Below are 23,331 nucleotides of genomic sequence, written 5' to 3'. Positions count from 1 at the left end.
CATGTTCTCACAACTGGGAGCTAAACCTTGGGTACACATGAACATAAAGATGGGAACAACAGCCACTATGGACTCCAAGAGGAAGAGCGAGGGAGGGGCGAGGGCTGAAAAACTTCCTACTGGGTACTATGTTCACTATCCAGGTGATGGAATCAACGGAAGCCCAAACCTCAGCATCACCCAATACACCCTTGTAACAAACCTGAACATGTACCCCCGAACCTAAAATAAAATGTTTACTTGGTTAAGAAACTTCTCTTAGTAGCCCACTATTAATCTTGTATAAAAGCAAACTGAGAACATTCCATCCCTCCATCACTGCCACCAACATTGCAAGCTCAGCACTACCTTCTAAAACAGGCCTGTAAAACATGCACTCATTGCTGATTCAATGGTACCAACACAGTTACAGAGAAAACTTTCCCTTGAAATTTCCACAGAATGCATCAGTGTAAGTGTGCATTCCCTGCTACTAAAATACATCAGTGGTAGCAATAAACACATCAAACAATGTAAGAAATACAGGTATCAGGAAAGGGGACAGCTTGCCTCTGCTCAGGATGCATGATACAGAGTTCTGACAAGGCACACTTCTCTGCTCTCTTGTAAACATATGCCCTGCTCTCTGGCTGCACTGCAAATTCTAGACCTCTGGTCATCACTTGACAAACTGACAGACAAGTCATCAAAACTCACAGAAGACAAACTTTTGCTGAGAAGTAAGTTTTACTTCCAAAATAAACTCTTAGCCAAGTTTAGCACCACACTCACTCCCCCGCCCACAGCTCACCTTCCCTTCCCATCAGCCCCTGGTTTCTGAGCAGCATCTCCTGCTACGCCACCCTTGGCCTTTCCTAATAGAACACACAGCCAGGCTTCTCTCCTGCCTTCCTACATCCTCTCCCTGCATGTATTCCAATTTTCATAATTGGTCTAATAATACATAATGAAAATGTGGCTCTTTTCCCACATTTAAATCAAAGTTATGTGCTCCCTGTTCTCAATTATATAAACAGGAGCCAGATCTGTCATACTTTCTCAAAGCAAAAATAGCTTCTTTGTGAGTAGTAGTGTTCTTCCTAAAACATTAGTGACCCCTAACTTGGGAAAGCTAAGCCCTGTCAATATGGCTTTTTTTTTTTTTTTTTTTTTGGACAGAGTCTTGCTCTGTCGCCCAGGCTGGAGTGCAGTGGTGCGAACTCGGCTCACTGCAACCTCTGCCTCCTGGGTTCAAGCGATTCTCCTGCCTCAGCCTCCCGAGTAGCTGGGATTATAGGTGCCCACCATCAAGCCCGGCTAATTTTTGTATTTTTAGTAGAGATGGGGTTTCACCATGTTGGTCAGGCTGGTCTCAAACTCCTGACCTCGGACTCCCAAATTGCTGGGATTACAGGCGTGAGCCACCGCGCCCGACCTATGGCTTTTTAATCTTCTAATCAGCCTCACTAGTGATTGCAAAGTTCACTAACACAGGGATTTTCTTTCCATTGTCAAGTCTCACTTTACTTCCATTACTCTTCTCAGTGCTATGATCATTACTGATGCCTTCTTGTTTTCCCAGTTAGTATACCTAGGCTTTCTTGAACATAATCAAAGGGGAAGAGAATCCACATGACCCTTGTGAATTGGACTGAGAGAAAGAAGCCCCTGAGCCCAGACGCAGCATGCAGACAGAGGGAGAGGCAAGTATTATAGTGAGGAACAGGGTGGGAGTAAGAAGCTGAGGAAGAGCTATTCAAAGGGGAAAGAAGGTGACAAAGATTCTTTTAGAAAGATGAAAAAGGCTGCAGCCACATTCATTTTGCTAGAAGATTTCAAGCCCTGGCTCACACACATGCTGCTAAACAAGCCCTGTTACTTTGACAATATTGGCTTACATTACTTGATTACATGCATTTTGAAGGTTGCTACTTAAAGACAGAAATTTTACAAGAAAAAATTCCAGAAATCCTAACAATACTGTCTATAGGATAGCCCCTTCTCCATGTAACGCAAAACACAAGTTGACGTTTTTAGGTCACTGGCTGAAGCAGACCCAGCACAAATCAAGTCCTGCCTCTGTGTACACTGCCAAAGGGCAGACAGGAAACCAAACAGCAGAAATGTTCACAGCTGTATGGTTTTTGCACCTTTGCATCAGCAACAGAATAAGAAGGAAAACGATGGTGGATAATTTAAGACAGATCAACAAACTACACACGACAAAGCAAAAATCCAAAAATGGCATGAGAAATAGCTCAATCTTAAAATTAACTATTCTTATTTTCTTGCTATCTCTTTATCCTACATGATTAACAACAAAATATTTTACATGAACTGGGGAAAACTGGAAGCCATAAAAATTGCTAGTTCTCTTCATTAAGACACTCCACTATATCATCATCAACAAAATATGAAATCTAATCAAAAAGTTCAGCACTTAGAGGTTCTAAACTGTATGTAAGGAATTTTAACTGATAAGTATTATGTCAGCTCATATAGTGAACTTAAAGACTTATCTTAAAATCTACACACTATATATTACAGAAAATAATTTTAATTACTGCATTACTGATTTGACCATAAAATTAAATCTTCAAAATAGATAATTATATATGACTTTTTCTGAGTATGGACTAGTATTCTGAATACAAAATTAACTTGAAGGAAGAATAATGTTTCCCTTTCAGTTATTAGACATTCCACACAGGCCATTCTCTTAAAACCAGAAGAAAAGCTAAAAGGAGGATGCAAACAGCCACTAAATATATCACCACATTTAAAAGGAAGCAGCACTGTGGAATTTAACTACAATCTAAAGACTCTATCCCAGGTCAAATTCAAATTGTCATGTAAAAGCAACAGAATCCTTCAGGAGTCGACAATCTAGAACCAGGCTCATGCTGTTAGGAAAGATTTCATTTATCAATGCAAATCAATCTCAGTTTTCAAAAAATGATTAATCTTTAACTATGTAAAGTGATTCTAATGTAATCTATAGAAATTCACTGAATGGGTATCCTTGGATTTCTATTTAGAAATAATTTTTAATACTTATAAGTGAAATAACACCTGTATCAGACCAAAATCAAAAGTGTTTTGAATCAAATTATTTTATAACTGGATATAACAAAATGTTCATGTTGAAACCTGTGGCACTGGACTGGAATTAGAGGCATCAGTGTAATATCATGGTTTTAATAGAAATAGACATAGAAATAGCTTTGTGTCTGTGTGTGTATATATGTATACACACACACGATAACCTGACCTCACTTCTTCAATGCTCCAGAGGCACTTCAACACTTCAAAACATTTAGCAGACATGATGGTGACACCTTTATAGTCCCAGCTATTCAGGAAGCTGAGGTTGCAGGATCACTTGAGCCTAGGAGTTCAAGGCCTGCCTGGGCAACATAGCGAGACCTCATCTCAAGGAAAAAAAAGTGGACAGCACCCCTCTGCCTCCTGTAGCCCCCTCCTTCACCCTGTGTCCAAGACATCACCAATTCCTGTCCGGTTTGTCCCTCAACTGGCCCTACTCCTCCACTCCCAACCCCTGTCAAAGACACCATCAAGTCTCACCTGGACTAGGACAATGCCTCCAGTTCTTCTCAGGTTCACTCTGGCCCCCTCCAATCAATTCTCAAAAATATGACCAAAGTATTTCTTTTTTTTTTTTTTTTTTTTTTTTTTTTTTGAGATGGAGTCTCGCTCTGTCGCCCAGGCTGGAGTGCTGTGGCCGGATCTCAGCTCACTGCAAGCTCCGCCTCCCGGGTTCACGCCATTCTCCTGCCTCAGCCTCCCCAGTAGCTGGTGGGACTACAGGCGCCCACCACCTCGCCCGGCTAATTTTTTTTTGTATGTTTTAGTAGAGACGGGGTTTCACCGTGTTAGCCAGGATGGTCTCGATCTCCTGACCTCATGATCCGCCCGTCTCGGCCTCCCAAAGTGCTGGGATTACAGGCTTGAGCCACCGCGCCCGGCCCAAAGTATTTCTTGTAAAACACAAATCTAAACACACGACACCCACTTCCTCCCTTCACAGTCATCCCAAGAAAAGCATGGAACCTTTCATAGCTTCCCACTGCTCTGAGTATTAAGACCAAAACTCTTAGTTACAGCCCACAGCCCTGTTACTAGTCTTGCCTATCTCATCCAACCTCTTCCAATACAAGTGTGTTAGTTTTCCACTGCTGCTATCACGTTTTACCTCAAACTTAGTGGCTTAAAACATGCATTTATTCTCTTACAGTTCTGGAAGCAGAGGTTCAAAGATGAGAAGGACAAGGTGCTGGCAGGGCTGCTGGATCCTTCCGGAGGCTCTGTAAGGAAGAATCTATTTCCTTGCCTTATTAGCCTGGAGAAGCTGCCTGCATTGGCTCATGGCCTCTTCCCTGCATCACTCCAACCTATGGCTTCTGTTGTCACATCTACCACTGACTGATCTTCCTGCTTCCCTCTAGGAAAAACCCTGTGATGACATTGGGCCCACCTGGAAAATCTTCCCATCTCAAGATCCTTAACTTATATCTGCAAAGACCCCTTTACCATGAAGGTGACATATTCACAAGTCCTGCGGATTAGAACATAGACCTCTTTAGGAGGCTATCAACCTCCAGCTGACCCTGCCCAGCCCTCCCACACCCACTGTCTACTCCCTAGCAGCACTGGCCCCTCTCTCAGGGCTGGAATACCAGGCTTCCTCCCAGCACAAGGCCTCTGCACACATTTCCCTCCCAGCACCCCAACACTGCCTCGGTAAGTTTCACTCATCCTTCAGCTCTAAGCCCAACTGTTACTTTCCTGACATCACAGCCCAAGTCAAATCCTTGTTTTATGCCCCATACAGCTGCCTTTCAGAGAACTTATTTCCAAAAAGCATTTATTTGTGTAACTGGATGATTAAATGATCATCTCTATAATGATCAGAGATGATCAGAGTTAAAAGTCTTTTTTACTTGTCAAATTCTCATTGTCTCATACAGCCCCTGGAACACACCTTGATAAATGTCAGTGGCTAAGCAGCCAAAACCTCCATAAGTAGCCAAAGCCATAGTTGATCCGATCGCCCCAAATATATTATGATACCATGCATAAAGAAAGCAAAGAGAGTTTCACATATGAACTTAAAAGTATGAGAGCAGACACTTTGAGTTACAGGCATTCATTTGTAATCTAGCTAGTCCTAAAGGTGGTAATCCATCTGGCACGCTCCTGCCTGTGCCCCTGGGCCAGTACATGAGTGAGATAAGAAGGATCACATCACATGGAGTCATCTATAAACTAATGTGCTTTCCAAACAGAAGTATTAGATGATGGCTCTCTTTCCACAAAAACACATATGGCTACTTAATACCTCCAAAGCTGCACAGTACTCTTCCTTTGTACAAAAGACCAAAGTCACCAATCCTCTGTTCACTGTCATTTAAGAGATTCTTAAGACTTCCCACAGGTAAGCAAAAATTCAATAAACATTCTTATACATACAACTTTGTACTTTTCTTAGCATAAGTAGAAACTGGACCAGAGATAACACACATTGTGAATGCTCACTTCCATTAATACACTGGGTTGTTCAGACTAATCTCTTTCCTGAGGTCAACTAAAGATGTTAAATGAAATACACAAACCTCTCCTTAAAAGCACCACAGGGCTGATGAAATAGCAAGGGAACATCAGGCCAAAGCCTATGATGAGGCAAGAACACAGAAAGGGAGGCGAAGAACCAAAGGCTGCTTTTACCTTAAGGTGACAGACGTAGCAGAAATTAACCAGAATAGAGCATAGTGACCAAACAAATGAAAAACACAAAACTAAATGAAAGAGTGGGCCATAGATGACGGCTCGGAATTTTCCTGGACTCATTAAAAGATACCAATCGGTATAGTCAGGAAGCCCAAATCAATCCCAAGAATGATAAGGATTAATCCACTATTATGTATCAACTGTATTTCATACTTTTTAAAAGGCTAAAAGAGAAAGTGTTACTTGAACCCACACTTGTGCCCAACTCTGAGCACACGTACACAGGATGGCAGGGCAGCAGGCAGAGCTTCTCAACTGAACTAGCAGAAATCTATGACAGATGACCTCTCATAAAGCAAAAAAAATCAAAAGATAACTTCTATCACATGAATAGGGTCTGGTGCTAGTAAGACAATTTGCTCAGAAAAAATTTCATACTCACAGAAAGTAACTAACTGTGAACTCTGAACAGTTGTACTCTTGGGAACTAGGAATTTAAGAAGGACCTTTTACTTTTTTATTTTATACATTTCTGCATTGTTTAAAATTTCATTTTAATTTCTTTATTGTAAAAAAAAGTAGTTTTAATTAACAGGAAGGTAAGAGACCATTATTAGTCTTCCAAAGAACAGACTATTTAGGAACCACATTCAAAATAGAAAAAAATTAACATTTTACAACCTACCATACATTCATCCCCAAAAAAATCCCTAATTAGCAAGTAGTAAGGATTCCTTACTATAACTAAAATACTACATTTCTTTCATTTTTATTTATTTATTTTTTTGAGAAAGGGTCTCACTCTGCCTCTGCCACCCACACCCACTGTCTACTCCCTAGCAGCACTGGCCCCTCTTTCAGGGCTGGAATACCAGGCTTCCTCCCAGCACAACGCCTCTGCACACATGATTTATATAAATATATATTTATATATATATATATATATATATTTTTTTTTTTTTTTGAGATGAAGTCTCACTCTGTCGCCCAGGCTGGAGTGCAGTGGCATGATCTTGGCTCACTGTAACCTCCACCTCCCAGTTCAAGCGATTCTCTTGCCTCAGCCACTCAAGTAGCTGGGACTACAGGCGCACACCACCACTCTCAGCTAATTTTTGTATTGGCCACTACATTTCTTAAAGGCTTCTAATAATTTTTTTTTCTTTTTGAGACAGAGTCTCGCTCTGTTGCCAGGCTGGAGTACGGTGGCACGATCGTGGCTCACTGTAATCTCTGCCTCCCAGGTTCAAGTGATTCTCCTGCCTCAGCCTCCCATGAAGCTGGGATTACAGGCACACACTACCACACCCAGCTAATTTTTGTATTTTTAGTAGAGACAGGGTTTTACCATGTTGGCCAGGATGGTCTCAATCTCCTGACCATGATCCGCCCACCTCGGCCTCCCAAAGTGCTGGGATTATAGGCATGAGCCACTGCACCTAGCCTACTAATTTTATTTCATTATATTTATATATATATATATATGTATATATATATATATGTGTGTATATATATATATGTGTGTGTATATATATATGTGTGTATATATATATATGTGTGTGTATATATATGTGTGTATATATATATATGTGTGTGTATATATATATATATGTGTGTGTATATATATATGTGTGTATATATATATATATGTGTGTATATATATATATGTGTGTATATATATATGTGTGTATATATATATGTGTGTATATATATATGTGTGTGTATATATATATATGTGTGTGTATATATATATATATGTGTGTGTATATATATATATATATATATATTTTTTTTTTTTTTTTTTTTTTTTTAGAGAGAGAGGGTCTCCCTGTGTTGCCCAGGATGAACTTGAACTCCTAGCCTCAAGTGACCCTCCCACCTCAGCCTCCCAAGTAGCTGGGATTACAGATGTACACCACCACATTCAGCTAATTTTTTTATTTTTTGTAGAGACAGAGTGTCACCATGTTGCCCAGACTAGTGTTAAATTCCTGGCCTCAAGTGATCCTCCCACCTCAGCCTCCTGAGTAGCTGGAATTACAGGCATGCACTATGAACCTAATATTTTAGCATGTGAACCACTCATGCATCCTATCTAAAATATTTAAAGAGACCTGTTTACCTGGCCCACTGGTTGGTTGGACACTGCCACACACATCAAGCTCTTGTGCTTCAAGCTGTCTGTATTTGTTAATATACTCTACTTCTGAGCTCCTTTGGCTGAGTGACCTGAAAAGAATAGTAAAAGTTAGTATACTATTTCCAAAAAGCCAAGAAACCCTTGTGTACCAGAGAAGTTTTTCACATTAAATCGTGGGAAAAAATGCAAATAGTCAATAAACAAATGAATACACTCAAACTCAGTTCCAGGCAGATGTAAATTAAAACAATGACAAACCATTTTTTCACCCATCAAATTGGCAAAAAGAGCAAATATTTTCAGAATATGTATGAGGAGAGATACGTTTATGGTAAATGGGTATGACCACTTATTCTGAAGGGTAGTTTGCAATATCATTTTTTTGAGGCAAGGTCTCTCTCTATCACCCAGGCTAGAGTGCAGTGCTGTGATCATAGCTCACTGTAACCTCAGCCTCCTAAGCTCAAGCAATCCTCCCACCTCAGCCTCCTGAGTAGCTGAAATCACAGGTGTACACCACCACATCCAGCTAATTTTTTATTTTTTGTACAGACAGGGTCTCACTATATTGCTCACACTGGTCTCAAACTCCTAGACTCAAGCGATCTGCCTGCCTTGGCCTCCCAAACTGCTGGGATTACAGGCATGAGCCACCACACTCAGCTACAGTATCTTAAAACTTAAAACAGCTGAGCAGGGTGGTTCACACCTGTAATCCCAGCACTTTGGGAGGCCAAGGCAGCTGGATCATTTTGTGCTCAGAAGTTTGATACCAGCCTGGGCAACAGGTGAAACCCCATCTCTACAAAAAATACAGAAATGAGCCGGGTGTGGTCGCTCATGCCTGTGGTCCCAGCTACTCAGGCTGGGGCTGGAGGATCCCTGGAGTCAGGAAGTGGATGTTGCAGGGAACCAAGATCGTGCCACTGCACTCCAGCCTAGGCAACACAGCGAGACCCTGTTTCAAAAAAAAATAAATAAACAGGCTAGGCATGGTGACTCACGCCTGTAATCCGAGCACTTTGGGAGGCCAAGGCAGGTGGATCACTTGATGTCAGAAGTTCAAGACCAGCCTGGCCAACATGGTGAAACCCTGTCTCTACTAAAAATACAAAAATTAACCAGGCATGCTGGCAGATCCCTGTAATCCCAGCTAAGGTAGGCTAAGGTAGCAGAATCACTTAAACCCAGGAGGTGGAGGTTGCAGTGAGCCAAGATGGTGCCACTGCACTCCAGCCTGGGCAACAGAGCCACACTCCATCTCAAAAAAAAAAAACAAAATAAAAACTAAAAACTAACCAAAACTTAAAACACACGTCTCCTACAATCCAACTTTTCCTCAGAATCTTTCTTTAACATCAGCACATGTAAACGAAGCACGTGCAAAGACATGCGTGGAAACATTCATTTGTTCAGCAAATATTTACTGAACACCTATTGCACAAAAGGCACTGTCTCCGACACTAAAGATACAGCAAGAAACAAAACAAAGTCCTTGCCCACAGGAAACTGCCATTCTTGCGAAGGTGAAGGAGACATAATAGATATGTAAAATGCTGATTAGAGATGTGGACAAAATTGAAATTGGGTGGCAGTATTAAGGATTCCAGGGAGGAAGGGTATATTTTCATAATATTTATAATAATTAAAACCTGAAAACCATGTCCAACAGGGGACAAGCTAAAACGATGGCATACCTTAGTTAATGTGCATCATTTTTAAAGAGTGTCATGGCTCTATTCATGCCAATAGATAAACATGTCCACAACATTAAGTGAAAAAAGACAATTGTGATATGCACTATATGCTATCACCTATGTTTTCCTTATCAATATCTAGTTTAAATGCACTGTTGTCAAAGAGACTATATGATACTGATTCTTAAAATTTGAGACAAACTTTATGTAATGATTAATTTTATGTCAACTTGACTGGGTCAAGGGATGCCCACGTAGCTGGTAAAACATTTCTTCTGGCTGTGTCAGGGTTTCAGGAAGAGGTTAGCATTTGAATCAGTAGGCTGAGTAAAGAAGACCTGCCTCAGTAATGTGGATGGGCATTACCAGTCCACTGAGAGCCCACCCAGGCAGAACAAAAAGGATAAGGAAGGGTCAATATTCTCTTTTTGAACAGGGACATCCAGTCTTTCCTGCCCTGGAACACTAGAGTTCCTGATTCTCAGACCCTCAGCCTCCGAGATTCATATCAGCAGTCTCCCATCCGGGTTCTCAGGCATTGTCTTGGATTGGGAGTTATAGCATCAGTTCCCCTGGTTCCCAGGCCTTCAAATTCAGACTAAATTTCACCACCGACTTTCCTTCTCCAGCTTGCAGAAGGTATATAGCGAAGCATCTCAGCCTCCATAATCACATGCACAAGTATCATCAGCAATCTCCCCCTCTTACAGATCTATATGTATCTTATTAGTCCTGTGTCTCTGGAGAATCCTGTCTAATACACTTTAATAAAATGCTGTTTGCATCAAATCCAACTTTTACCTGTTACAAAATATCAGCATTCCTCTGGTTACTGTTTGCCTGACATTTACTCATTAATTCACTCAACAATAACAGTGTACCAGGTGCAGCTGAGAGAGTCAAGATGCCAGGTGGCACAGGAGGGGGTGGGAAGAGAATGATGAAAAATGGAGGGTAGGGAGCAGAAGGGTATGGAGAAGAGCTGGAAGTACCAGGGAGGAGCTGGGAATAATTATAAAGACTTTGGCTTTTGTTCTGAGTAAGATGGGTTTTGACCAAAGACAGAAATAACAATACCTGACTTTTAGTTTAACAGCATGGCTCTGACCAGGTGAAGGGGAGCAGGTGATCATTTGAAAGAAAACATTTGCAGCAAAACAATTAAGAATTACTGGTCTATCTGTGCCTCTGCATGTGAGATGGGTCTCCTGATTACAGCAAACTGATGGTTCTTGCCTCTTTATCCAATTTGCCAGTCTTTGTCTTTTAATTGGACTATTTAGTCCATTTACATTTAAGGTTAATATTGTTATATGTGAACTTGATCCTGTCATTGTGATATTAGCTGGTTATTTTGCTCTTTAGTTGATGCAGTTTCTTCCTAGCATTGATGGTCTTTACATTTTGGCATGTTTTTGCAATGGCTGGTACTGGTTGTTCCTTTCCATGTTTAGTGCTTCCTTCAGGATCTTTTTTTTTTTTTTTTTTTTTTTTTTTTTGAGACGGAGTCTCGCTTTGCCGCCCAGGCTGGAGTACAGTGGCCAGATCTCAGCTCACTGAAAGCTCTGCCTCCCGGGTTCATGCCATTCTCCTGCCTCAGCCTCCCGTGTAGCTGGGACTACAGGCGCCCGCCACCTCGCCCGGCTAGTTTTTTGTATTTTTTTAGTAGAGACGGGGTTTCACCGTATTAGCCAGGATGGTCTCGATCTCCTGACCTCGTGATCCGCCCGCCTCGGCCTCCCAAAGTGCTGGGATTACAGGCTTGAGCCATCGCGCCCGGCCTTCCTTCAGGATCTCTTGTAGGGCAGGCCTGGTGGTGACAAAATCTCTAAGCATTTGCTTGTCTGTAAAGGATTTTATTTCTCCTTCACTGATGAAACTTAGTTTGGCTGGATATGAAATTCTGGGTTGAAAATTCTTTTCTTTAAGAATGTTGAGGCCGGGCGCAGTGGCTCAAGCCTGTAATCCCAGCACTTTGGGAGGCCGAGGTGGGCGGATCACGAGGTCAGGAGATCGAGACCATCCTGGCTAACACGGTGAAACCCTGTCCCTACTAAAAAATACAAAAAGCTAGCCAGGCGAGGTGGTGGGCGTCTGTAGTCCCAGCTACTCGGGAGGCTGAGGCAGGAGAATGGCGTAAACCTGGGAGGCGGAGCTTGCAGTGAGCTGAGATCCGGCCACTGCACTCCAGCCCGGGCGACAGAGCGAGACTCTGTCTCAAAAAAAAAAAAAAAAAAAAGAATGTTGAGGCCAGGCGTGGTGGCTCAAGCCTGTAATCCCAGCACTTTGGGAGGCTGAGACGGGCGGATCACGAGGTCAGGAGATCGAGACCATCCTGGCTAACACGGTGAAACCCCATCTCTACTAAAAAAAATACAAAAAAACTAGCCAGGCGAGGTGGCGGGCGCCTGTAGTCCCAGCTACTCGGGAGGCTGAGGCAGGAGAATGGCATAAACCCGGGAGGCAGAGCTTGCACTGAGCTGAGATCCGGCCACTGCACTCCAGCCCGGGCGACAGAGCGAGACTCTGTCTCAAAAAAAAAAAAAAAGAATGTTGAATATTGGCCCCCACTCTCTTCTGGCTTGGAGAGTTTCTGCCGAGAGATCTGCTGTTAGTCTGATGAGCTTCTCTTTGTAGGTAACCCGACTTTTCTCTATGGCTGCCCTTAACATTTTTTCCTTCATTTCAACTTTGGTGAATCTGACAATTAGTTCAACCATTGTGGAAAACAGTATGGCGATTCCTCAAGGATCTAGAACTAGAAATACCATATGACCCAGCCATCCCATTACTGGGTATACACCCAAAGGATTATAAACCACACTGCTATAAAGACACATGCACATGTATGTTCATTGTGGCACTCTTCACAATAGCAAAGACTTGGAATCAACCCAAATGTCCATCAGTGACAGACTGGATGAAGAAAATGTGGCACATATACACCATGGAATACTATGCAGCCATAAAAAAGGATGAGTTCGTGTCCTTTGTAGGGACATGGATGCAGCTGGAAACCATCATTCTCAGCAAACTATCACAAGAACAGAAAACCAAACACCGCATGTTCTCACTCAGAGGTGGGAATTGAACAATGAGATCACTTGGACTCTGGAAGGGGAACATCACACACCGGGGCCTAATATGGGGAGGAGGGAGGGGGCAGGGATGGCATTGGGAGTTATACCTGATGCAAATGACGAGTTGATGGGTGCTGACGGGTTGATGGGTGCAGCACACCAACATGGCACAAGTATACATATGTAACAAACCTGCACGTTGTGCACATGTACCCTAGAACTTAAAGTATAATTAAAAAAAAAAAAAAAAGAATTACTGGCTGGGTACAGTGGCTCACGCCTGTAATCCCAGTACTTTGGGAGGTCAAGGTGGGTGGATCACCTGAGGTTAAGAGTTTGAGATCAGCCTGGCCAACATGGTGAAACCTCATCTCTACTAAATATACAAAAATTAGCCCAGCGTGGTGGCAGGCACTTGTAATCCCAGCTACTCGGGAGGCTGAGGCAGGAGAATTGCTTGAACCCAGGAGGCAGAGGTTGCGGTAAGCCAAGGTCGCACCACTGCACTCCAGCCTGGGCAACAGAGTTAGACTCCGTCCCAAAAAAAAAGAAAAAAAAAAAGAATTCTTATATTTTCTTATCACTAAGACAAGAAAAAAACACATAGAAATACGACTTTTAACTTTAAAATGCAGTCGTATTTTAAATAAATTACTGAATAAAAGAAATTCAATATCAGTTTCTCCTTAAATATTAACTGCATTTTTTTCTATATTTTTATTGTGGCAAACATATATAACATAAGCCCAGGCGTGGTGGCTCACGCCTGTAATCCCAGCACTCTGGGAGGCTGAGGCAGGCAGATCACGAGGTCAGGGGATTGAGATCATCCTGGCTAGCATGGTGAAACCCCATCTCTACTAAAAATACAAAAAAATAGCCGGATGTGGTGGCAGGTGCCTGTAGTCCCAGCGACTCGGGAGGCTGAGACAGGAGAATGGCATGAACCCAGGAGGCAGAGCTTGCAGTAAACAGAGATTGTACCACTGCACTCCAGCGTGGGCAAAAGAGCGAGACTCTGTCTCCAAAAATATATATATAAAATAAAACTTACCATCTTAACTATTTTTTTTAGACACATTTCCATTTATGGCTGGGCACAGTGGCTCACGCCTGTAATCCCAGCACTTTGGAAGGCCGAGGCAGGCGGATTGTGAGGTCAGGAGATCGAGACCACCCTGGCTAACAAGGTGAAACTCCGTCTCTACTAAAAACACAAAAAAAATTAGCCGGGCGTGGTGACGGGCGCCTGTGGTCCCAGCTACTCGGGAGGCTGAGGCAGGAGAATGGCATGAACTCGGGAGGCAGAGCTTGCAGTGAGCCGAGATCGAGCCACTGCACTCCAGCCTGGGCAACAGAGCGAAACTCCGTCTCAAAAAAAAAAAAAGAAAAAAAAGAAATATTTCAGTTTATTTAAATTGTGAAGTCGAATATGAAACTGAATTTGTAGCTAGTACCAGAGAAAGGACTTAACTGTTTAGTGTTCAATGAGAACAGCTTCTACACAGGATCCCAAGAGACTTACAGGAAAGGGGCAAAGCCCTAATATCAAGCAAGCAAAATGTTTCAAATAGACTATACAAAAATTTATACTTCATTTCCCTTTTTTGATATTTAGAAAGTGCAGATTTAACAAAAGGTAGCCATATCCTTTTATGTACAATGCCGATTTAATTATGCAAACAAAACCGTCAGTGTGTTTTCCAAAAGTCCCAGTGTTTAGCTTTCAAACCTTAAGTCATGGAATTGAGTAAGAATTAAAGGGGGCTAAAATAAAAAAGCTAATGCCACATTCCAGATAAAGGGAAGCAACAAATAACATTAATCTAACAACAGTAGGTTTAATCTAAACTTTTCAAAAAGCTTAACATCTTTATTTTTTTAGTGGAAAATTAGGGATTATTTGGCATGCTGCTTTTTACTAGTAGTAAACAAATGATAAAGTCAAGTGCAGGAACAACCTAACAACCAGTAAGGCATATAAAATTGATTTTAGGGCACTATCTGAAAAATTCTGGATTTTCTTTTTTTTTCAACAAGGAAAGATCTTCATTTGGGAATAAAGCATTGCAATGGGAATTACACATACCACAGTAAATTATTTGTGTATTCAGGGAAGTAAAGAAAGATAAAGGTTTTTCAAAAAAAAAAAAAAAGGATTAAAAAAAAGATAAAGGTTTTTCAAGGCAAAAATGAGGAGGAGTACATAATTGTTTTGAAATAATTATCCTTGGCTACAAAGATCAAAACAGGGTGATGCTAGTCTGAAGCTGGTCAAGCAGTGGCTGGGCAGATGTCCTTGGAGAAATATTTTTTGAGTAAGGTTGTGATGGCCTTTGTGCAAGGCTGTAGGTTTTGCAGTCTTTTTCGTTATAAAACATACAAGTGTGAGACCCCTCTCTTCATGGTCTTCCTTGGCTCTGTTTGTCAGGGTTTTAATATTAATGACTGGCCGGGCGCGGTGGCTCAAGCCTGTAATCCCAGCACTTTGGGAGGCCGAGACGGGTGGATCACGAGGTCAGGAGATCGAGACCATCCTGGCTAACACGGTGAAACCCCGTCTCTACTAAAAAATACAAAAAACTAGCCGGGCGAGGTGGCGGGCGCCTGTAGTCCCAGCTACACGGGAGGCTGAGGCAGGAGAATGGCGTGAACCCGGGAGGCGGAGCTTGCAGTGAGCTGAGATCCGGCCCCTGCACTCCAGCCTGGGTGACAGAGCGAGACTCCGTCTCAAAAAAATATATATATATATATTAATGACTACATTTTGACTCTGACAACTTTCACACATGCATGCAGTTTTTGCTAAATGTTTGATCAGGAAATAGATGAGGTACACAACATTTTATTCACATAGTGTATCTGGTCCATTATTTACCAGACCGAACCTCTAAAATTCTCTCTAACCTCCCATGATCAAATGTCACGTTTCTATATCCTTCCCTAACGCAGGCTTCCAAGTCCTAGACCTGGGGTCATCTTCTTGTGTTCTTCGTAAGATTAGTTTCTAAATTCAAGATAAAATTGCTCAGCACAAAAACTGAGAAAGAAAATACCTCCTGGAACCAAATACATAGTTTAATCATTGTGGTGAAAGAAGGGACATTTATTTGATTATCAAATAGAAACTGGCCAGGCGCGGTGGCTCATGCCTGTAATCCCAGCACTTTGGGAGGTCGAGGCAGGCAGATCATCTGAGGTCAGGAGTTCAAGACCAGCCTGACCAACATAGAGAAAACCCCGTCTCTACTAAAAACACAGAATTAGCTGGGCGTGGTGGCACATGCCTGTAATCCCAGCTACTAGGGAGGCTGAGGCAGAAGAATCGCTTGAACCTGGGAGGCGGAGGTTGCGGTGAGCCGAGATCGCACCACGGCACTCCAGCCTGGGCAACAAGAGCAAAACTCCATCAGAAAGACAGAAAGAAAGATAGACAGACAGACAGAAAGACGCAGGAAGGAAGGAAGGAAGGAAGGAAGGAAGGAAGGAAGGAAGGAAGGAAGGAAGGAAGGAAGGAAGGAAGGAAGGAAGGAAGGAAGGAAGGAAGGAAGGAAGGAAGGAAGGAAAGAAGGAAGGAGGGAGGGAAGGAGGGAGGGAGGGAGGGAGGGAGCGAGGGAGGGAAGAAGGAAACAAACCAGGATTTGTTTAAATTGGCAAAGCCGGCCGGACATGGTGTCTCATGCCTGTAATCCCAGCACTTTGGGAGGACGAGGCGGGTGGATCACCTGAGGTCGGGAGTTTGAGACCAACCTGACCAACATGGGGAAACCCTGTCTCTACAAAAATTAGCCAGGTGTAGTGGTGGGCGCCTGTAATCTCAGCTACTCGGGAGGCTGAGGCAGGAGAATCACCTGAACTCGGGAGGCGGAGGTTGCGGTGAGCCGAGATCATGCCATTGCACTCCAGCATGGATGACAGAGTGAGACTCCATCTCAAAAATAAGATAAAATAAAATAAATTGGCAAAGCCAGCGTTGTTTAGAGCTTCTGTGTCTTCATGAGTCATAACCTTCAAAGTTATTGTTGCAATCACAAATATATGAGGTTGACCATTGTGTTATTCATATTGCACGACTCCCTGGGTGTCATAACCAGAAGACAGTGAAAACATACATGAAATTGTTTATAATCAGGGGTCAAAGAATAACTAAAACCAGGACCTGGACTGACTATATTTTGGATTGTTTTTGTTTGGAGGATTTACTCCCCTGAAAAAACACTTCAATCTGCCAACTTCTACAAAGAATTCTTCTACTAGCAAAATGAATTACACGTTGCAAGACATCATATAATCTCATCTAGACCCCTGCTTCATGGATTTTGATAGCAGATACATCCCTATGTTGTTTGCTTATGTGAGCCAAGAGGTCATTAAAATGCTATTCACGACACAGAAAGACTTCTCAATGGAAGCTGCTGTCCTAAACTTAGCCTCTGCTAGAAATGAATCATGCTATTCACAAGTCTTTCAGCAAAAGTATCCTCCATCTTAACTATTTTTAAGAGTACAGTTCAGCAGTATTAAATACATTCATGTTATGCAACCTTCACCACCATCCATCTCCAGAACTCCATCTTGTAAAACAATCTCTGTATCCATTAAACAATAACTCCCCATTTCCCTCTATTCCTAGCCACCAACAAATACCATTCTACTTTCTGGCCCTATGATATTGACTCCTTTAGGGAATGTCATATAAGTGGAATCACAGAGTATTTGTCCTTTTGAGGATTTTTTTTTTTTTTTTTTTTTTTTGAGATGGAGTCTCACTCTGTCACAGGGTCTTGCTCTGTTGCCCAAGTTGGAGTGCAGTGGTGCAATTATAGCGCACTGCAGCCTTAAACTTCTGGGTTCATGCAATCCTCCCACCTTAGCCTCCCAAGTAGCTGGAACTACAGGAACACTCCATAGTGCCTGGCTAAAGCATCCGTCCTTTTGTGACTGGCTTATTTAGCATAATGTCCTCAAGGTTCATCTATGTCAGAGCGTTATGTCAGAATTTTCTTCCTTTTTAAGGCTGAGCAATACTCCTTTGTATGGATATACCACACTGTATCTATTCATCCATCAATGGACACTCAGGGTGCTTCCACGTTTTAGCTATTGTGAATAATGATGTTATGAACACAGGTGTACAAACATCTATTCAAGGTCTTCCTTTAAACTTTTCTGGATATATACCCAAAAGTGAAATTGCTGAATCATATAGTAATTCTATTTTTAATTTTTTGAGGATCCACCATACTGTTTTCCACAGCAGCCCCACCATTTTACATTCTCACCAACAGTACACAAGGGTTCCAATTTCTCCACATCCTCACCAACTCCTGTTTTGCCCATTTTGAATCAACTTTTTTGCCAGGTGCAATGACTCATGCCTATATTCCTAGCACTTTGGGAGGTGAAGGTGGGAGGATGACTCAAAATCAGGAGTTCAAGACCAGCCTGAGCAACATGGTAAGACCCTGTCTCTACAAAAAATAAAAATAAAAAAAATAGCAGGCACACAGATGCACACCTATAGTCCCAGTTACTTGGAAAGCTGAGGCAGAAGGATCCCTTAAGCCTAGGAGGTCAAGACTGAAGTGAGCTATGATTGCACCACCGCAGTCCAGCCTAGGGAACAGAGCGAGACCCTGTCTCTTAAAAAAATAAACATCTGTTTTTTTCTTGTTGCATTTTGGGAAATCTCTATACATTCTATGTATTAATCCCTTTTCAGATTCATGATTTGCAAATATTTCTCCATCCTGTGAGCTCCTTTTTACTGTTGAGTTTTTTGATATACAAATCTTTCATCAAGTCCAATTTGTCTATTTCTTCTTTTGTTGCCTGTGCCTTTGGGGTCATAGTCAAGAAATTATTGCCACATACAATGTGAAGTTTGTGTCCTCAGTTTTCCCGTAAGGGTTTTGCAGTTTTAGGTCTTACTTTTGAGCTTTAATCCATTTTAACTTAATTTTTGTATATGGTGTAAAGTAATAATCCAACTTCATTTTGCCTGTGGATTTCCACTACTCTCAGCATCATTTGTTGAAAAGACTGTCTTTTTCCCATTAATTGGTGTTGACACCCTTACTGAAAATCATGGACCATGTATATGAGGGTTTATTTCTGGGCTCTCTACTCCTTTGGTCTATGTGTCTTTATGCGAATACCATACTGTTTTGATGACTGTAGCTTTGTAGTAAGATTTAAAATCAGGAAGTGTGAGTCTTCCAGCTTTGTACTTCTTTTTCAAGATTGTTTTGACTATTGAGGGTTCCTTGATATTCCATATGAATTTCAGGATGGATTTTTCTATTTACAAAAAAAAAAGTCATTAGGATTTTGGCAGAGATTGCATTGAATCTGTAGATCACATTGTGTAGTACTGACATTTTAACAATATTGTCTTCCAATCCATGAATAGAGGATGTATTTCCATTTGTTTATGTTTTTAATTTCTTTCAGCAATGTTTTGCACTTCTCATTGTCTAAGACTTTCACTTCTTTGGTTAATCCCTGAGTATTTTATTATTTTTTTTTTTTTTCTTTTTTTTTTTTTTTTGAGACAGAGTCTTGCTCTGCCACCCAGGCTGGAGTGCAGTGGCCGGATCTCAGCTCACTGCAAGCTCCGCCTCCCGGGTTTACACCATTCTCCTGCCTCAGCCTCCCGAGTAGCTGGGACTACAGGCGCCCGCCTCGTCGCCCAGCTAGTTTTTTGTATTTTTAAGTAGAGACGGGGTTTCACCGTATTAGCCAGGATGGTCTCAATCTCCTGACCTCGTGATCCACCCGTCTCGGCCTCCCAAAGTGCTGGGATTACAGGCTTGAGCCACCGTGCCCGGCCCACGTATTTTATTATTTTTTATGCTATCGCCAATAGAATAGTTTTGCAATTTCCTTTTTAGGTTGTTCATTGTTAGAGTACAAAAATGAAACTGAACCGGGCGTGGTGGCTCACGCCTGTAATCCCAGCACTTTGGGAGATTGAGGCGGGTGGATCCCGAGGTCAAGAGCTCAAGACCATCCTGGCTAACATGGTGAAACCCCATCTCTACTAAAAATACAAAAATTAGCTGGGCGTGGTGGCACGCCTGTAGTCCCAGTTACTTGGGAGGCTGAGGCAGGAGAATCCCTTGAGCCCAGGAGGCTGAGGTTGCAGTGAGCCGAGATCATGCCACTGTACTCTAGCCTGGCAACAGAGTGAGACTCTGTCTCAAAAAAAAATAAAAATAGAAATGAAACTGAATTTTGTGTGTTAACTTTGCAGACTGCTACTTTGCTGAATTCAATTATTAGTTGTGACAGTTTTTTGTGGAATCTTTAGGATTTTCAACATATAAAATTATATCATCTGCAAACAGAGATAATGTTACTTCTTCCATTCCAATTTGGATACATTTTATTTCTTTTTTTTTTTTTTTGAGACGGAGTCTTGCTCTGTCGCCCGGGCTGGAGTGCAGTGGCCGGATCTCAGCTCACTGCAAGCTCCGCCTCCCGGGTTTACGCCATTCTCCTGCCTCAGCCTCCCGAGTAGCTGGGACTACAGGCGCCCGCCACCTCGCCCGGCTAGTTTTTTGTATTTTTTAGTAGAGACGGGGTTTCACAGTGTTAGCCAGGATGGTCTTGATCTCCTGACCTCGTGATCCGCCCGTCTCGGCCTCCCAAAGTGCTGGGATTACAGGCTTGAGCCACCGCGCCCGGCCCTACATTTTATTTCTTAACCTTCCTTGATTGCTCTGGCTAGAAATTCTAGTACTAAGTTAAGTAAAAGTGGTGAAAGGAGACAACCTCACCTTGTTCCTGATCTTACAGGAAAAGCTTTCAATCTTTCATCAAGTATGATGTTAGTTGTGGGCTTTTCATATATGGCTTTTATTATGCTAGTAGTTTCCTTCTATTCCTACTTTGTTGAGTGTTTTTTTTTTTTTTTTTTTTTTTTTTTTTTGAGACGGAGTCTCGCTCTGTCACCCAGGCTCGAGTGCAGTGGCTGGATCTCAGCTCACTGCAAGCTCCACCTCCCGGGTTCACGCCATTCTCCTGCCTCAGCCTCCCGAGTAGTTGGGACTACAGGCGCCACCACCTCGCCCGGCTAGTTTTTTGTATTTTTAGTAGAGATGGGGTTTCACCGGGTTAGCCAGGATGGTCTCAATCTCCTGACCTCGTGATCCGTCCGTCTCGGCCTCCCAAAGTGCTGGGATTACAGGCTTGAGCCACCGCGCCTGGCCTGTTGAGTGTTTTTAATATGAACAACTCCATAGAAATGTACTTTACCTTAAGAAAAATGATCCAATAACCCAGAACTTTTAATTCAGTAGCAAAATGAATAAAAACAGGCTGGGCACAGCAGCTCATGCCTATAATCCCAGCACACTGGGAGGCTGAGTGGGAGATTTCCTGTGCCCAGGAGTTCAGGACCAGCCTGGGCAACATGGTGAGTGAGACCCACTCTCTACCAAACATTTGAAAATTAGTCAGGCATGGTGGCACGTGTCTGTAGTCCCAGCTACTTAAGAGGCTGAGGTGGGAGGATATCTTGAGCCCAGGAGGCTGAGGCTGCAGTGAGCTGTGACCATGCCACTGTACTCTAGCCTAGGTGACAGAGCAAGACCTTGTCTCAAAAGAAGAAAAAAAAAAAACAGAAAGACATGAATCTTCCCACAATGAAAAATCTTTCTTTGATTGCAATCAAGTACTGTTGAATATTATATAAAGCAGCCCTGATTGTAATATATAAAAAGTTATGCCTGGCTCCTTAACTTGCTTTTCAACGTTCCAAAACTTTGTCTTTCTAAACTTTTCTCTTTTTATGTACTTCCTTACAGATCTTAAAATTTTACATAGACACATATATATTATGCATGACATGGTCCTATTTCATTTTAAGTCTTATAAAATTTAATACTTAGCTAACAAGGTGTAAACTAGAAAACTATGACAATGACCAAAAAGCAAATGACCTGATAGCTTAAGTTTTATGTCATCCACACAAAATATCCTACTAAGTTTGCAATTCATCAGAAACAATTCATTCAACTCATTAAAATGTAAGATAAATACAATCCAAGATACTTCCTTACCTTTACTTACAAATATTTATGTTCTTTATCTACATAGTAGTAGAAGAAATACTATAATCAGAGAATTATTTGGGTCTCTACTTCAATCTGATAATCTCAGGAGGCAGGACAAAATAAAATGTGTAAGGCAAGTAGCACACACTAAGTACTAGAAAAATTGGTTCACACAATTAAGTTCAAAGGAAGGTATACTCAATGTGAGTTAAGGTGGTAAGAAAAGTTCTGAAAAGGTCTTTGGTAATGGTTTCAGTGGCAAGACAAGTGTCAAACAAGTAAGTGGAGAAGGAAGACTGCCTTCAAGAAGCTCTTCCAGTGGCTAGCTCATTGATCTTTAAATCTCTGTTAAAAGGACACCCACTACCCAAAAAGGCCTTCTCTGACCTCCAGTTCTAAGTGGGAGAAGTGCTCCAAGTACATTAATCGATTATGACCATCTATAATTACCTTACTGGATGATTTGTTTACTTATATTTGTCTTCACATTTGGAGGCTGGCTCCTTGGGAGCAGGAACTAGGTCTGTTTTGTTCACTGCTACACCTCAGCCCCTGACTATCCAGGCCCTGGCAGATGGTCAATAGATATCTGCTAAGTGACTGAGAGCCAGCAATTACAGTAGAGAACAGAGCAGGATCTAATTGGAAAGGATTAGGAAGAAGGGAAAAGCAGCCAGGTGCTGTGGCTCATGCCTGTAATCCCAGCACTTTGGGAGGCCAAGGCGGGCAGATCACCTGAGGTCAGGAGTTCAAGACCAGCCTGGCCAACGTGGTGAAACCCCATCTCTACTAAAAATACAAAAATTAGCTGGGTGTGGTGGCGCACACCCGTAATCCCAGCTACGAGGGAGGCTGAGGCACAAGAATCACTTGAACCCAGGAGGCAGAGGTTGCAGTGAGCCGAAATCACGCCACTGCACTCCAGCCTGGGCGACAGAGCAAGACTCCGTCCAAAAAAAAAGGGTCGGGGGAAGAGAAAAGAGGAACACAGACCAAACCAGTCTTTCTATAAGTTTAACAGTGAAGATAAATAAAACCAGAGTTCCAAGGAAAAGTAGGGCCAAGGAAGATGTTCACGTTGACCCTCAGGTTGAAGGAAAAAATGAGTTGGTATTTGAGCTGGTCCATGAAAAAGAGAATTACTATGTGGATACATGAAAAAGACAAAGAAGAAGCTTTTCAGAAGAGAAAAAACAGTTGAACTAAAGCTGAAGGATCAGAAGTAAGCATGGCAAGTGTCAGGGGGCAATGTGTCCTGGCTGAAACAAAAGGTATGCTCTAGGGTCCAGCAAGAAACCAATCCAGGTAAGGAGGGATAATATAAGACTGCAGAGGGCCTTGAAGGAGGGATAATGTAAGACTGCAGAGGGCCTTGAACAGAAATTTGGCTTAAGTTCCATATCCAATATGTTCTGATATTTTTGCTACCATTTCAGAGGAAAAAAAGTGTATGCAGTAACAAGGAGGTTATTCAAAGGAGTATGCGGCAAGATTCACTGTAATTTTAGTATAAAATTTGGTAGGACACTTCTATCATGATAAACTTTACTCCTTTCCTTCTCCTAACAGTATATGCAATGTAATGTGAAAAACCATCTAGTTGACAATCATGAATCCTGACATCTGGC

At 42.1% G+C, this 23,331-nt stretch overlaps 1 protein-coding gene across 1 annotated transcript in view; it reads right to left on the bottom strand.

Moving 5' to 3' along the window:
* TDRD9 (tudor domain containing 9) overlaps positions 1-23,331 on the bottom strand; it is a 137,195-nt gene that overhangs the window by 96,726 nt on the left and 17,138 nt on the right. The window contains exon 2 of the mRNA XM_010376950.2: positions 7,850-7,956. Coding sequence (XP_010375252.1) covers positions 7,850-7,956 — 107 coding nt within the window. The remainder of the gene's footprint in view (positions 1-7,849; positions 7,957-23,331) is intronic.

The sequence above is a fragment of the Rhinopithecus roxellana genome, chromosome 5, assembly GCF_007565055.1.
Source record: "Rhinopithecus roxellana isolate Shanxi Qingling chromosome 5, ASM756505v1, whole genome shotgun sequence".
Classification (NCBI taxonomy): Eukaryota; Metazoa; Chordata; class Mammalia; order Primates; family Cercopithecidae; genus Rhinopithecus; species Rhinopithecus roxellana.
The sequence above is the reverse complement of the archived record's forward strand: the minus strand, read 5'-3'. Positions and strand labels throughout refer to the sequence as shown.